Here is a 13,931-nt window from a genome sequence, read left to right on the forward strand (position 1 = left end):
AATATTAGTGTTTGAAAATTTCAAACTGTTCTTTCCAACGTGCATTTGTCTACACTGGATTTCACCTGCCATCATGCAGTCTATTCATCTAGCTTTGTTAAATTTTACCAGAGTACCTCAATATTTTTCAGTCTTGACTACCCTCAATAATTACTTGTCAGCCACAATTTTTTCCACCTCTACATCCACCCTCTGGCCCTGATAATTAATAAACTTGTCCTGATAAACATTCTTGGGATGCTACTCTGCTCAGTACTTTCAGTGCTGAAAATAGGACTATCAATAATTAGAAGAAAATGAACATACATGATGAAAACCAACTTTATAAATAACCGTCACAGGCTTGTGACAGAATCCTTCCTTTATTTTTACTTTATTTGCTTTTGTAATAGTTGTTTTAATACTAAACATTTAAACAGTAAATAGACCATACATTTAAAAAAAATATATAACCATATGAATCCTCAGCTTTCCCTCAAAAAGCAGCCCTCTCTGCCCCAAAACCAGTATCTCCAATAAAGTTCAGAATTCACTGAAATCCTCACATTGGTTCCCCCTTTCCTGAAGGTAGATCTAAGTAAATTAAAAAAAAAAAATCCAAAACAGATTTAAGTCTCAATCCTATAAATAGTGTGAACCTGGGGATTGATTTTGAAGGGACTCTACACAGATGCAGGGGCTTGTGCTAGCACATCTAGTTTCAGGACTGATTCCTTGGGAAATTACAGTTTCTCGCTTATTAACAGCACTGTGAACTAGTTTAACAGTACGGAAAATAAAAACCTGCAACCAGGTTTAACACAACAGCGCCTTGGACAATCTTTACTATTTAATAGACAATTTGGTTTGTGCCCTATCCCTCCCCTCAAGCCCACTGCCACGCTTACCCTGTTTCCCTGGCATCTGATGGTTGGGTGTTTCCAACTTCTCATGTCAGCTTGAACTAAGGGAAACACAAAAAGTTGTTCAACACCTCCCTGACCATATGAAGTGTTATCATGGGCCCCACCCATATTGTGAAATCCCCTAAGGTTCCCTAGATGTTCTTCACCTGCCCCCTCCCTGCCCCATTAGCCTTTCATAACGAATTCTTATGTCTGATCAGCTGCCCTCAAAAGTACCTAAAATGCTGTATCTGAAGAAGTGATTCTTACATGCCTGATCCAGTATGTGCTCTCAGAACAACATATTCCAGAGAAGACATTCTGCATTTTCAGATGCACTTAAAAATGTTTTAATCAACATACTAACTTCAGATCAGCTATGACAAAATCCAGGAGTGAGAGAGTCCCATATTTGTAGCTTAGAATTCCACTATCATTACCAAGCAGTATAAAAGGCGGATTTATACAACAGTTGGGACCTCCAGGCTGAGAACCCAGGGAGTCAACTCTAAGGGATTGGGAGAGTGTCCCTTTTGTTATGGGTAGAAGGAAACTGGGTCCTGAAACTTTCTGTTGTAATGTGGAGTCACGATATTGAAGAGGTTCAGATCCACTCGTTTATTCTTTATTGTGTCATCCTTAGTTATGTTGGGGATTTCCTCCCCTTCTTTAAAACCTAGTGTTAAAGCAAAGTAACACAAATAACTATATTAAAGTAATTTTAAGATGGTGACACAAACCAATATAAAGGAGGACATACAAAGTGGAGGCTAAAGCTACTATATCTAACTACCGGGGGGGGGGGGGGGGGGGGGGAGTGTCTCCGCACTGCAATACATAGCACAGCAGAGCAAGTTACACAGGAGGAAAAAAGACTCAAGATGATAAAATAAGGATGGTACTAAGCAAAACTGATTGGTAGAGTTTTTAGAAAGTGGCAGTGTAGATATGTGGTTCAAGTTAGATATTGTGGAGATGTCTCTGAGTGTGCTTACTTTTATTAAATCTACACAAAGTATACAGAGTTTGGTTTAAAATAGTTAAAGTGCATTACAAGTAAAGGATTTCTAGAAATCAGAGCAAGTCAGTATTAAGTTCTACAAAATAAAAAGGGTTTAAATTAAGAAAAAAGTATAAACTAAACGATAGCTAAGGATAATGTGATATTCTTTAATCTATCAGAGGACTGAAAAATAAAAGAACCACAAGGTGGCAATGTAATTATTTTTACTGGAAAAGAAAAGAAATGGCAGAAAAACTAAACGGTTTCTTTGCAGCTGTATTTGATAATGAGACTGACTGCATCCACAGATACTAGTGAGAATAAGTTAGGAAAGTGACACAAAAATAGGGGAAAGTATGTATTTGAATGCATAGAGACAAACCACCAGGTTACATCTATAAGTGATACGAAATTACAGATGAAAATGTTTAACTGCTTATTTTCAGGAAATATTTTGATAATGGAGAAAGTTTCTTCTGGTCTTTCAATATGATTCTAAAGTGTAGAGATGTTCAGGGGAAATGGCTTAAAATTCCACACCTGCAAGTCCAATTACTATTTTAGATTTTCAAGTATACTAGATTCCTCATAGCAACCAGTAATGACACAGACCGTGACTAAAATAATTTATAGCCTGAACAGCATTTATATTTGGAAGCGTTTGAGACTATTTCTATGTATAATTTAAGGATGCTTTTGTAAGGTTAGATACTGCTGTCTCACCTGAGAGAGGTGGCAGCAGACAAGGATAATTTGTTAAAATGATTTGAGTTCTTCCTGAAAGGACACTCCCAACAAGAAATGATGCAGTGTACCTCCATTAGTAGGCCCCTCACTCGTGGGCTTCCACAAGGATCAGTTCTCTTTCTGGTCCTTTTCAATATCTACATGGAACTAGAAGTCACTCAACACAGACTCAAGTGCCAGCAATACGCAGATGGCACACAGCTGTGCCTACCCTTCATCACATATAACCACACCACTACCAACATGATGGCCCAATGCTTCGGTGAGATCAGCTCATGGATGAAGTACAGCTGGCTGAAGTTGAACTTGAGCAAAATAGAGGTGATGCTGGAGGGAAGTATTTAGAGGAGTTTGCAGGCACAGTACAGTCTCCTTTGGTTGAAGGTTCACATCCACAAATGGTCATTTCAGTCTATAGTCTAGGAGTACTTTCATTTCTCACTGACCGAGCTCTCTAACTGCAACATTTGTGAATAATGCTTTCTATCATCTCCAGCTGGCTAAGAGACTCCATCTCATCATGGCAGATGAAGACCTGGCTTCAGTTATTGATACCTTCATCTTTTGGCTGAATTACAACAATGCGATATACCTGGGCATGAAACCTTCAGCACTTTGGAACCTCCAACTACTATAAAATGCTGCAACAGTGTCTCCTCAGCAACACAGGCTACTATGCACACATCCTACTCTCTCAACTGACTCTGGATAGAATTTTGAATCAAGTTCAAGGTATTGGTCCTAATCTTCAAAGTGTTCCATGGCCTGGGCTCAAGATTAAAAAAAAAAAAAAAACTCAGAGTTACAATCACCTTGGAAAGGGAGGTTTTTTGTAAATCTGAACAAAACATTATGGTTGGTCTTCCAAGAGTCTACAACTGAACATTGATTTAATACAGCTTTGAAACTTTATTGTGCAAAAGAAAAATGCTTCCGTCTCCTCTTTTTTTTTTTTTAAAGTAGTTTATGTTTAACCCAGTACTGTACTGTATTTGTGTGCGCGCGCGCGCTTGCTACTGCCTTACTGTGTACTTCCGGTTCCAACGAGAGTAGTTGACTGGTCAGTTCATAATGCTGCTGTTCCTAACTCTGAGGTTCTACTATACCTAAAAGATTGTCTAAAGGTCTGGGATTAAGAGACTGTGGTTGACAACTTTGTTCCTCTGGCACAATGGACCTCTCAGCAGTAAGAGTAAAGCTCGTCTGTGTGAGAGATGGATCCTTCACTAGGATGGTTCGGAGACTTTAGAATGAACTCTCCCACAAACTAAGGATAATCACAAATCTCCCTATTTCCCAATCCAAATGCAACACACATTTGACCTTGCCTTCCCTAACACAACAGGTAATTTTTAAAAATAAATTTTAAAGCCCCTACTAAAACAAGACACTCCACTGCACTCGCTTGTTCCTCTCAGGAGAGGATGAGGGAACAAAGAGCATGTGACAAATGTGTAATCATTGCTTAATGCACTACTTGAAAGCACTCAGGTACCACAGTGATGAATGCAGTGTAAAAAAGTGTCACAGATTCAAACAAAGAATTATGTAAAATCTCCCATAAACACAATGCACTGTTCCCATATCACAGTAAAAGATGCTCCCCCCCCAGTTATCGAGTGGACTTTCCATAGGGAGAAGTCTTTGCAAATCAGACTACTGAAACAGTTGCTATGAGGATGTTTGTTCAGACTTCTAGGATGGAGTAACTGCTTTTTGATACAAGAACATGTAGACATTTTGGGGGCATATTTAGAGGAATAGTCTCCAAAAGATACAAAACAAGGTGGCTCTGGCTAGTTGGGCCTAATCTGTCTTCCGCAGAAAGACTATGCATCCTCTCTGCAGTAGGAATGGAAAGAGGACCAGACCTTGTGAGTTAGGATGCCACTGTAGTTTTTATGTGACTAGAGAAGTGCGTGCATAATGACACAACTATATGGGGTGAAAAGTTTAGTGTGTGCCTGACATTAAAGAAAATGAGGCCGTCTCAAGAAACACACAAATCTCATCCCAGATGAATCAGAACATTGCCTAAATCTGATGCCAATATGTCTGATGTTTTTCTTGTTGGCATCTGGTTTATGCTGAGCATGGAATAAAGTAACTGCTTTGGTACAGAATGTGCTATTTCTGAATGGGTTTTCTAGAGAAACGTCCTCACTCAACTTCCTGAATTACACGAGATTACAAACTTCATATTTGATCCAAAGAAATAAAGCATGACTACTAAGGGAATATTTAGATTTCCATTAGAGGAAAGACCATTCCCCTTAAATCCCTGAGAGCTTTGGGTGCAGCAACAGTGGTAACGGACACTTCATTTTCTGACCCCACAGCTTCCAGGCATCTGTTCCAAACATTAACAATGTGTACAGTCATATGGCCTCTTTTATTACACTCCGTTTTATTACTATGTAGCAGATATAAAAGGAATGAGATGTAGGTGTTTCCTGAAATATTACTCATCAGTTAAATAAGTACAGTTTGGAAGGGCTAAGACAATCCATTAGGGGAACTGAAGGATATCAGAGTTCATTTTTGCCCATCAATAGGTCCCAACAAACAAATATATTTAAAATCATAACTCAAGATATCAAACGGATAGGGCCAGATTTTTAGAAGAGCTCAGCATGCAGCAACTGTTCTAATTGGGATGCTGAGCACTTTTAAAAATCCTGGTCCATACTCTGGAATGAAGAGGTAAATTTACCATCTTTATAGTAATACTAGCAATCAAGGCTATTGGCAAGGCTTTCTCAGAGGAATTCTCTTGTCTCAATTCAGAAAGGAGAGTTAAATTACTGAAAGTTCTTTTCTTATTCTTGAGGATATTCACAACCAATTACATAAGTACTGATATTCAGTAAGCCTTACTTTAGGAAGGTTCCTGGAACAGAACTCAAGCACCTCAGTAAGTATTGTCCCAGTTTTATGCAAGACCAGGTACTTCTCTGCAATGAAGAAGTGATATCTGTGGGTTGGTTGCCTAAATTAGAATACCAATAACATACAAAAAGTGGACACCTACGTTAATGCCCTGAAAGTATTAACTGGTTCTAGAAGTAGGCCGCCAATGGCAAACAAAAAACAAAAAAACACACCACAGACAAGGAACAAGCTTGCAGGAAGATCAGACTGATAATCCGATATGAAGTAGAGTATCGACAATTTCGTTAATTTAAGAATGATAAAAGTTTAAACAGTTGAAGGACCTGTAATTGCCCTGAGAGTAAAAGCATACAACTGACAATCTTGGTTCTATTCTTGGCTTTGACACCGATTTACTAAGTGACCTTGAGCACATCACCAATTCTATGTTCCTTAGTTTCCCCAGTTCACTTGGAGATCTGCAAATAAGGTACTAAAGAAAAATTATTTTTGAACCATACCATAGAAAACCAAAATGACTGACCAAAATTGCAACTAATGAAGGAAAATAAGTTCGAGTCAACTTCAGCTCCAAACACCTCAAAAAATAAATACAATTGTGCCAAGTTGCGTAACAATTCGACTAATGAAATAGTATGATAACATTTACAAGCCGAACAGAACAATGATAGCAACTCCCCCATGATGCTGGGGGAAAAGGAAAAAAAAAGTCCCACTGTGTTTCCTGAACAGAACGCTTAATTTGGGGTTGGATTTTATTTTCTAGATAAAAGATCTCTAAGCAGTGAGCAAAATGAAAACAATCTAGAAAGTTTAGAGGACAGCGTACTTCAAATAGCTCTCAATCTGCTCTTCTGAACAGCTGCCTCCAAACGACTTTAACTGACATGCTCTTCTAGTTAGTTGGAATACAGCATGTAAGATTCCAGCTTGGTCTCTATCCCTATGCAGTGACAACTAGTTAATCCTGGAGTTGTTAGATTAAAGATACCGTGCAGAGGCATGCAACTATCTGGTGTACCATTTGGATTTTATTGTGATTACTTCCGCATCTGAGTGAAGAGAAGAAAAATATATTCATCACATATAGCTCTGAAGTCATCTGAATGCAGGACCATAAAGAAATACTAAAGGAGGTCAACAATCTGCAAAACTAGAGAATGACTATGTATAGCTTCTTGCGCCACTAAGCTAAATTTAATAAATTCAAAAGCTAAACAGAAGACTTCATATTTCTGGGGGAATTCTGCACCACAACTCGTGTACAGAATTTATGTCCGCGCAGATTTCTTTGCTTCCTCGTAGAAAAATGACTTTCTGACAGGGAAGCCGCAAGAGCAGTCATGCGACCCTCCCCAGCAGTATGTTTCAGGTGTCCAGAGCAGCAGGCAGAGAGGTAAATCACTGTGGGCAGGGGGTGGGACTAGAAGATCCAGCTGGTGGCTCCCACCCTGTGCCAGTCTCCGCTGCTAGCCCTGGCTGGACTGGGAAGGACAGGACTTCCTCTTCCCTGCATGACACCCAGGGCAGGGTTAGATCCTGCAGCTGGGAGAGAAATCTGGGAGTGGAAGCTCTGCAAATTCCTCCCCCCCCCCCATCCGCATTGCTCCTCAGCTGTAGGGGGAGGGATCCCTGCACAGGGAGCTGCTCCCCCATCCACCCAACCCCTGTGCATCCAAACCCCTTCATACCCAGACCCTCCCACTGAGCCTCACCCCACTGCACTCAGTACCCCAACCATGAGCCTGACTCCTCCTGCACCTGGACCCAGATGAGACACCCACACCTGGATCCCCACCCCATCGAGCCCCAACTGGATCCCCACCACCTCAGCATCTGGACCCCCCACTGAGCCCCAACCACTTTCATTTGGACATCCCTGCAGAATACCATTACCGTTGCACCCAGAAGCCCACAATAAGCCCCTGTGCATCCAGATCCCCCCTGCACACAAATCTCCTATTGAACCACTTGCACCCAGATTTCCCCCCACAGAACTCTCTCAGCCCACATCCGGATCCCCCACATTAAACCCCTCCACACTTGGACCCTGCTTTGCTGAGCCTGCATGCCCACACCTGCTGCACCTGGTGTGGAGGGGCAGGGTCCTGGGATGTTTCTGGGGCAGACCCAGTTCTTGCACTGTGTGAGGGTTGGGTGTAGCCTCACTGCTGAGTCAGTGTCTCTACCACCTCTACAGTGATTTATGTGCTGTCCAATGCCATGCTCGAACCCCCACATTTATTTGACAAATTAAAATTGTACAATTTTGCAGAATTTTAAAACATGCACAGAATTTTTTTGGTGCAGAATGCTCTCAGGAGTAACTTCAGCATCTCCTCCCAGACATTAAATGAACAAGATATTGCATTAACTCATGGATTGGTCCCGAGGAGGAAGGAAGCATTCAGCATAATGAATTCTTGGCCCTCTTGGGCTTCATGAGAGATTTGGACATCAGAGTAAATGTTCATTAGGGTGAACAGGTTTTTAGCTGTTCAACTTTAATTAAAGTAATTTAGCCAAATCTCTGTGCACCACACTGAAAGTTTCCTCAACAGGTACTGAATGACATACCATTCCTCCAGAAAGGGGAGAAGGACTTGGTAGCAGGAGCATACATTGGTCTCCAACAGCTATTGGTCCACTAAGCTGGAATTGCTAACAGATACCACAATACGTACCTCTCAGGCTTTAGCAAGAGCTCCAAAGAGAACCACCATTTTGTAGATAAAGGAGGAAGAATAAATTCTAGTCTTAATAGATATTTTGGGGCAGCATTGTCCACAGAATTTAAGTCCCAATCATTCTTGATTGTCTAAACTGGACATGACCCAAATGACAAACTATTGTTCTATTGAAATTATATTCCAACAGCTGCTTCCAGAAGAGCTAAAATAACTCAACTACTGCAATTAGATTAGGACACAACCAGAACTGCTCTACACTGATTAAACCCCTCTCCCCCAAAAACCCAGCCCAATGGGCAGGGTTCATATCCTTCCTTCACATCTGACATTCAGTCCCAGTGCCTCACACAAGCTCTGAGGCACATGACCACACATTAGCATTAACTGTTCTGATATGCAAATCACCCCAAGAGTGGAATTCATGAAAACAAAATAATAAATGACAAAAGTTACAACAGCATTCGATTATTCAGTCCAATTTGTTTACTCTTCTCTACTTTTCTTTTCTAGTGTGCCAAGCCCTAGTTTTCCTCTACACATTCAACTCCCTCCTTGACACTCACTTTTTCCATGCTGGCCACAAAAAATAAGCCAACAAAATATGTAAGAAAAAAAACTTTGGGATTTCCATTATGCCATGTCTTTTTGTGACACTCTATATGTGCCTGTTCCAGTCTTGAGCACAATGTCAGCACTTAAATAGTAAACACAGGAAATCCTGTAAGCCCCTTCTCAGAGTGCCGAGGACCACCTGATCTCTCATTCTTTTGAAGACATAGCAACTATCTCTCAGGATACAAGTATCTAGCAGCATACTATAGAATGATTTAAGGTGTTTCTTTGCCAGAGACTAAATGTGTTTGCTTTGTTATGGCCATTTGTACATGGCCTAGGAAAATGGGCCCCCATGCCTAGTAGGCACTACCAAAATACAAACTATAAACAACAGTACTGTTGTCAGTATAGCATATTCAGTCCCCAGAAGCCTGAGAACAAAGAGAAAGTCTGATTTTCAAACTTGGGACCCTAGCTAAAAAGAGCACACACTATGGCAAAATGCTTTGGCCCAAATCCTCCATTTCAATTCAATGGAGTGAAAAATGAAAATCTAAAGATATATACGGTTTTTTGTCTTCAATAACTCAGATAGGTTTAAGTCCGTTATAGAAAACACTACTTGTGTTTTTAAAAAAAACTGCAATCATTAATATTTGAACAAACAGCTCTTGCTCTTCTGCAATAATTTTTTCCATGTCCTTTCCAATACAAATATCCATATTAAAATACAGAGCTCTTCCCAGTAAAGAGTGACATACTAGAATAGGCAGAAACAGCTCTTGTGGACTCTCAAATACTAGCACAGAACTTGGCCCTGCAAGGAGCTCCACAAAGGAGCAGAGGTCCACTCCCATGGAACAATTTGCAGGATTAGGACCACAATTAGCTATTGCTATCTATTGAAAAACCTGTGAGCCAACAGTGAGTATATGTACATTATGTGTCTGTCTAAAATAACTATTTAGATGAGACTAGTCTTCACTTCACTCCAAAATCTTCATAACAATTTTCATCCTACAATACTGTTTATAAAAAACTCCAAACAGAAATTAAGACACCAAACTACACTAAAGTAACTGGATCTAGTCTATTTTAAATCTATTAGCTATTAATACAAATTCTACGCTGTTTCTCCAGTCTCCTTAAATAAAGCCTTGTTAGTTATAGAAGTCATGTAATATGCACTGCACTCTACAGTATTTAGATATAACTAGATAAAAATCCAGTTTTAGCCTGGAGTTTGATTTACATTGTGCAAAAAGATTTGGGGGGGAGATTAAACCAAATCTTTAATTATTTAATATGAATGGCACAAAATATGTATATGCTAAATAAAATGCATTTGGCAGAAACCAATGACATTTACAAGAGACTCAAAAATATCACTAAAAGACACAGTAACGCATATCTTCATTGTTTCAATTTGAGGTTACATTTCAATTTCAAAAGATGCGAAGGTAAACCGATTTCTTTTTACCTAAATTCAAATACAATAGAAAAAGGCAAAAACTACCACCACACAACTGTGCAACTGGTTTTGAATGTCAAAAGACCATACTACATATTAAAGCTATTTTTAATGTATTGCCCAACTGCATCACCTATTCCAACAGTCTCCCCTGAGTTGAGACTGTTGCATGAGTGCTTTCATACAATTGCTTGTGTTAATCAACTCAATTGGTCAAATAGCCAAAGGGAGCATTTCAAAGGGTAATCTGATCACAACCCCTTATACATAATACCAGATCTCTAATGAGATCTTATCTAATTTATGAAAAAATTATCAGGAGTATTACGAAAGGAAGACCTAAAGCTTAACCTTGCAACAGTTAAAAGAAATACTGTGGTTTTGTAGGATTTTCTTACAAAACAGCATAAGATCTAGCCATTGCTAGACAAAATTGACGCATTTAAGATGTAGAATACTTACTTGAACACACAAATCACATTCTTCCTAAAAGGGACCCTCTCTTCCCAAGAGGGAACACATTACCTTCACAGAATCTTTATTATGACAGAGTATCAGAACTCCAGAGCATTCTGGGATTTAGTTTTTTTTTTTTTAAACAAAAAAACAGATGCCTACCTTTTAGCATCACATCATATGCAAATTACCTATATATGTTCAGCTTCTAGATTCATTCTTTCAGAAATGCATCTAATTCTAGTCTAGTCTAATTTGCCCAAAACATTGATTGCATTTTAAATTGTGGAAAACCTAGAAGTATCTGTCTTAAAAAAAAAGGGGGGGGGGGCACGAGGGGTAATTACATTGAATAGTTTTACCTTCAGCGTTATGTGTAGTTCTCTTGTGTTTTCGGCATAAAATCCTATAAACAAAAAGTAGTTAAAAGCTGTCAGATAAGTCACGATTTAGAGCTCATTTATTTAGTTTAATTTAAATAGCAGTACATTTCACCCTATTTACAAGACTACAATTCCAACTTTGTGTATATTTTTAACTGCAGTCTAGCACACTGTTATATTAAACTCCATATTCACCATTACAACTTTTTTTGTAAAGCCCAAAGTGTTTGTATCCCAATGATAGTTTTACAAAGAGGGTGAAATATAAATACAAGCAGAAACATGGTAGATAAATAGTAGTTACATGTAAATGCCTTGTGAGGGTTTCTCTCTTATTTGAGCTTTATCATGCAATGCACAGTAGTAGTGATACGTCTTGTGACACGTTTTCACATCACAACCAATGGTTGCTCCTGGACAATGGCATAAAGAGCACATCTATAACAGAAAGGAAGAGAAAAACAGAATTCATGCTCGCAACAGTTTAATACTTTTGGCTTTGGAAATAATTGGAACAAACAGACATAAAATAACTCCCCTTCTTATCAAACAGGTGGCATTACTGAGAGCAATGTATTTAGTCATATGGTCTTTATCCGTATTTTTCCCCAAGTGTCATGTTAAATTGATTTTAAAAGGAGAGAGAGCGGTGTCAGCTACTCAGTTATAAAATATAAAACAGCAAGATAATAATCATCAACTTAATTATTAATGCAGTGGAAAAATAATCCAAGAACAACTTTAGCTAAGTAAGAAGTGCCATACTGGAACAAACTTAATTTTTCACTTAGAGGTTATGCTTCCAAGAGTGGGCTATACCAAACACTGATCAACTGTGGATTATACGATGAAAGAAGGAGAGAAAAGGGACTTCCTTGCTGACCTCAGCTGGCAAATCAGTTTATTCCCTGAAGCATAAGGGCTGAATGCTTGAAATTTTACCTTCGTTAACTGCAGCAGCCTCTTTCCCCCCCAAAAAATATCTAATCCTCTTCAGTCATATTCCATGACACTATGGTACACAAAAGGAATGTCTTATTTGTATGAATACCACCATCTTTTTGTTTTTATGCTGTAGAAAGGCTACATAGAGGGCAATTGCTTTACTCTTCCTTTTCCAAGGACAGGCACTCTCTCATTGGGGGGGGAAGAGATAGCTCAGTGGTTTGAGCATTGGCTTGCTAAACCCACGGTTGTGAGTTCAATCCTTGAGAGGGCCATTTGGGATCTGGGCAAAAATTGGGGATTGGTCCTGCTTGGAGCAAGTGGTTGGACTAGATGACCTCCTGAGGTCCCTTCCAACCCTGGTATTCTATTCTATGATTTGAGAAATACCTCTTGCACTTCTAACATTTTCATGGCCCTTCTTCATGTATTGAATTAAAGGGGAAAACATACAGTCAATGTATACATTGCCATTAATATTCATCATAACTTTTCTATCTTAACACTGCTCAAACTCTTTGAGTGACTGATTCTGAGGTATGTTTACTGAGCTATATATTTATTTTTGCCCTGCAAATATCAGTATATATGAGCAGTGTATATTGTTCCTTACAATATACATTACCTTGCATAAGATTACGAAGAGAAAAATTATCCACACATCCACCATGCCTAACTGCCTTGTTTATCAGGTCTTTCTACAGTTCTTCCAATTCTTCTTCTTCTTCTCCTCCTCCTCAACTAACCTAAATAAACCTGCCACCAGCAAGTTTCGTAACCCCAGAGTTTACCCCATCTTTCATAATGTTAAAATTAACACGAACAAAACAAAAAATGAGCTGAATCTTGGATCATCCTGCTATTTACCTCCCTACGAATTGAGAAAAAACTGCTCTATTCATAGCGTTCCATTGCTCTTAATCAGTTTTTTAAACACCTACCATGGATTTATCAACCCTCTGTATTTCAAGTTTCCTAAGTAACTTCTTGTGAGCAATTTTATTAAAATGTATTTACACTTTCAAAATAAACTTATCAGTTCCCTCTTAACCACTATTTTAATTTTCATATATTTTAATAGGTTAGACAAAATTTATTCTTACATAAGCTGTGAAATCTCTCTGGTGAAATGACAAACTGGAAGAACCTTTATATTGATTTATTGATCTATTTCCCTTTGAAATAAATTTTTAAAATTTGTTGGAATGATTTTTGTTACCCGATTGGCTTGTAACATGTTTAATTCTCTAGGTACATCAGGCAGATGAAAAGTTCTAAGCACAATAGAAGAAGACCACATTTTAAGGGTTTCTCCTCACATACAGCTAATAGAAGTAATAATGACCTCAGATCAGTGCATTTACTGGGAATGAACAAGCTGATATTACTGGCCTATCATTATAGCTCAACCCCCCAACTATCACCAGAAATATTCTGCATTTCTCCCATCATTGCTTTAATATGCAGAAGTAGCTTCAAGTCCTCAGTGCCCATTTGCTAAGTAGCAATGTCTACCAAAAGAAGACTACTTAAACTCTGCCTGCCAGCAAACAGAATTTAGTAAAAATTACCAATATGACTATTAGATTTGGAGAACCACAGTGAGTGCTTTACTGCTTCTCCTATAAAGGACCAGTCAAGAATGGAAAGCAATCACTAAGTGCAAAATGTTTAAAGAAAGAGAATGCACATTCAAGCTTATCAGGACAAAACCATTTAGCCTCTTCATATAAAACCTGGACCTAGTTCAAGTGCCTGGTTTCTCTAGATGGTGTGCTTTAAGAATCTATCCTCTTCCAACAGGTTACTGATAGAACAAAAAAGATTCAGAAGCACAAAGAAAAAAAAAAAAAAATCTATATTCTCATGAATCCCAAACATACAAGTCTTGTAAAACCATTTAAA

General features: G+C 38.8%; 1 protein-coding gene across 12 annotated transcripts in view; it reads right to left on the reverse strand.

Annotated features, from left to right (window-relative positions):
* PHF6 (PHD finger protein 6) overlaps positions 1-13,931 on the reverse strand; it is a 51,320-nt gene that overhangs the window by 15,898 nt on the left and 21,491 nt on the right. For all 12 annotated transcript variants that reach the window (XM_043491973.1, XM_043491979.1, XM_038416711.2 and 9 more), the window contains 2 exons: positions 11,386-11,519; positions 11,061-11,104 (listed from right to left, as the gene is read on the reverse strand). In XM_043491973.1, the coding sequence (XP_043347908.1) occupies positions 11,061-11,104; positions 11,386-11,519 (178 nt within the window). The remainder of the gene's footprint in view (positions 1-11,060; positions 11,105-11,385; positions 11,520-13,931) is intronic.

This window comes from Dermochelys coriacea, chromosome 9 (assembly GCF_009764565.3).
Source record: "Dermochelys coriacea isolate rDerCor1 chromosome 9, rDerCor1.pri.v4, whole genome shotgun sequence".
In the NCBI taxonomy this organism is placed as follows: Eukaryota; Metazoa; Chordata; order Testudines; family Dermochelyidae; genus Dermochelys; species Dermochelys coriacea.